The 3,599-nt window shown below is 38.6% G+C and overlaps 1 protein-coding gene across 1 annotated transcript; it reads left to right on the plus strand.

The window, feature by feature from the left end:
• Positions 1-1,236: 1,236 nt before the first annotated feature.
• Positions 1,237-1,659, plus strand: LOC102669342 (uncharacterized). Its single transcript, XM_006598485.1, has one exon. The coding sequence runs from the start codon at positions 1,237-1,239 to the stop codon at positions 1,657-1,659; it is 423 nt and encodes a 140-aa protein (XP_006598548.1).
• The last annotated feature ends 1,940 nt before the right edge of the window (positions 1,660-3,599 follow it).

A 3,599-nucleotide genomic window follows, 5' to 3' on the forward strand; every position in this document is an offset into this window, starting at 1 on the left:
GTATGTCTGTATGTATGTAAGACATAGACCAGTTTCCTCTCAAAACAAATTACACATACTAATGATTGTTTCCTCTTTAAAACTATTATTTATTAAATTTAAATAGTTTAATATTGTTCAGCATATTATGTGTAAGTGTTCTAACTTATGCCTCAAAACTCCACCACTGAGTTAATCACAAATTGAAGTTTCTACTACCAACTATGCTAAGTTCATTTCCAATTCCTATCCTTCTGCTTTATCACTAAGCATTGTAGCCAAATTTCTCTTTTTATCTTATTTCTTCCTTTATGCACATAGTCCCTATCATGGACATTACAGAATACCTAAGCCATTTCAACTATAAACATACATATTTACTACATAGGTTTTCATTTTTTATGATCTATTTATGGTTACACCAGAAATGAAGGCACTTATATATCTCTGGTATATTACCTGACATATACTAACACCATTACAAACTGACAGAATTACTTAAACTGTGCCCTGGTTCATTTTCCTTTCTGCTACCTAGGGCTGCCAATTGGAGTTAATCCGAGAAGAAATGTGGTGTGGGAACCTATAATCAGAAAATTCAAGGCTAGGTTGAATAAATGGAACCAGAGAAGTATTTGGATGGCTGGTAGAATTACTCTAATCAATGTTGTCCTAACAGCATTGCCTGTGTTCAATTTGTATTTTTTCAGGGCCCCTACAGTAGTGATTAATAGGCTAACTGCCATTCAAAGGCAATTTCTTTGGGGTGGTAGCTTTGAAGGGAAGAAGATAGCTTGGGTAGTTTGCAGACAGGTGTGTGCCTCTAGAGATTTGGGGATCAAAGACATTAAGGTCCTCAACAATGCTCTCCTAATTAAAAGGAAATGGTTGATGTTTCACCAATCAGATCAGCTTTGGAGCAGGATCCTGGTCTCTAAATACAAGGGATGGAGAGGCTTGGAACAGGGGCCATCAAAGCAGTATTTCTCTTAATGGTGGTTTGACCTAAGGTCTATTAATCGGCATCCGAGTATGGTTGATGTCTCTAAACAGTTTTCTTGGAAGGTGGGTAGGGGAGATCAAATTCTTTTCTGGGAAGATTCTTGGGTTGATGGTGGGATACCTCTTAAAGATCAATTTCCAGAATTATATCAAATTTATTCCCAAAGATTACAGCTTCTGGCAGATATGGGATCTTTCTTTTAAAATGGGTGGGAATGGACTTTCTCTTAGAGATGAAATTTGTTTGACAGTGAGATGGGGATAGCTTCAATATTTATTGACCAAATTGCAGCAATCAGCCTAAATGTTAATCTGAAGGACACTTGGGTGTGGGGAGCTGAATCTAATGGGATATTTTCTACCAAATCTACATACAACATTATTAAAGCTAAGCAATCTTCTGAAGCCCAATGTCTGGGTTTCCAACAGCTTTGGGATATTAAAATCCCTCCTAAAGCCTTATCATTTGTTTGGAGATTGCTTTGGGATAGGCTTCCTACTAAGGATAACCTATCTAGGAGACAAGTTGAGATTGACAATGATCTTTGTCCCTTCTATCAAAGCCAACCTGAGTCTGCCTCTCATCTGTTCTTCACATGTGGTAAAGTCTTGCCTTTGTGGTGGGAATTCAATTCATGGGTGTCACAACCGACCCTTCAACGGGAGGGCGATGCGTGACTCGCGGGTGCGTGTTCCAAGAAAGGAATACGCGCTGAGTCGCCACCAACGTTTATTTGAGGAAAACGTCGGAAAAACCGGAAAAGACGTGATCTACGAACTTTAAGTGAAAGGTTCAGGAGTTGTATTTACGCACGGGGAAGGTATTAGCACCCCACGCGTCCATTACAAGAGACGGAAGCCTTTAATCAAATGTGCAAACATGACTTCAATTTTTTATGTTCCCTTTTACGCCTTTATTTCTTTTTGTACTTTTTATATTTTTTATCTTTTTGCGGTCGACGAGGGGGTTTCCCTTGCTCCTACGTATTCCATAATTGCGATAAGGAAATCAGACCTACGTAGTTCTTTGTGAACAAAATGTTTGGTTTAGTTGTTTTTATCCTTTTTGCAAAATATGTTTTTGTTGAATGAAAGGTTATTTAAGGCGTTGGACCGCTAAACAAACTTTCGATTCTTTTGAAAAGAGAGAAGACATTAAGGCATTGGACCATTAATGTTCTCATTATTTTTGAAAGAGGTAATAAAGCTACATGTTGATTTTAGCCCTTTTGAAATTTACACTTTAATCGATAAAAGCGGAAAAGACCATTTCATGGCTTTGGACCTTTGAAAATGGCTTTTTTAGGTAACGTCAAAAGTTTGGTTTATGAATTGATTTTAGCCTTAGTTTCGCTTTGGTTATTAGTTGATTCAATTAAGAAAGAAAAATCCCAAAGAGAAATGTCCGATTGATTCTTTTAGATTTATTTTACTAAAAGATATTTTTGATTATTATATTATTATTTTACCCTTTTTTTGGTTTCCAACGTAGTTACGGCATGACCGAACGATCGGATTTCATTTTAACAGAAACTAACGGATATTACAATTCAAATGATCGGTGAAAATTTATTTTATTTTTTGATTAGGCGACAAAATAACTTAAGCAAATGACTAAAGCACGTTAAAAGGGGGTACAGAAAGTGAATAAAACGAAAATATAAGCAGGTAAAAACAAATGAGGACCACCACGGGTACATAAAATGAATTTAAAAACTCGATTTGGAAACTTACCCGTTGAAGACCGAAGAACGATGAAGAACGAACGAAGAACGTCGAAGAACGGCTGAAAATCTTCGTGAAAATCCCCACAGAAACGTTACGAAAACCTTACGGAAGCGCCTCGGCTCGGATTTTCTTCACGTAACCAATTTTTTTCACTAATTTCAAGTGATTCTTGAATTACCAGGAGGGCTGAACAAAATTCCTCTTCACTTCTCCCCCTATTTATAGGAAAATGGGAGAGATGCTTGCCACCCAGCTCGCCCAGGCGAGCTCAGCTTGCCCAGGCAAGCAAGGTGACTTCCTCCAGAAGCAACCGCCTTCTGGAGGAATCTTCTGGAGGGCCTAAGTGAGTCTGGTTGCTATTTGCACCCCCACTTTTACTAAATACACCCCTTCCTTTTTTTTTTGTGATTCTTTTTCCGTGAAGTTACGAAAACTTACAAATTTTGTAACTATCATACCCTAATTTCGTCCGGGGACCCTTGCTTGGTGGCATGCAACTTTCATTTAACCATTTTGAGGTACTTGGCACCAATCTTCAAGCAATTTGTGAAGTTCCGTGACATGCCGGAACTCAAAAGGAAGCATCGTTGCACAATTCATGAGGTTCCGTAACATTCCGTAAGTCAAAAAGGGGATGATTATGTAATCCGCAAGGCTCCGTAACATTACAAAAAGAAAACAGGTATCGTTATGAAATTCGTAAGTTTCCGTAACTTTACGAAAAAAGAATCACAAAAAAAGGCAGGGGGTGTATTTAGCAGAAATGGGGGTGCAAATAGCAACCAAGCCCACTTGAGCCCTCCAGAAGGTGCTTGCTTCTGGAGGAAGTCACCTTGCTCGCCTGGGCGAGCTGGGTGGCAAGCATCTCCCCCATTTTCCTATAAATAGGG

The sequence above is a fragment of the Glycine max genome, chromosome 15 (assembly GCF_000004515.6).
Source record: "Glycine max cultivar Williams 82 chromosome 15, Glycine_max_v4.0, whole genome shotgun sequence".
Classification (NCBI taxonomy): Eukaryota; Viridiplantae; Streptophyta; class Magnoliopsida; order Fabales; family Fabaceae; genus Glycine; species Glycine max.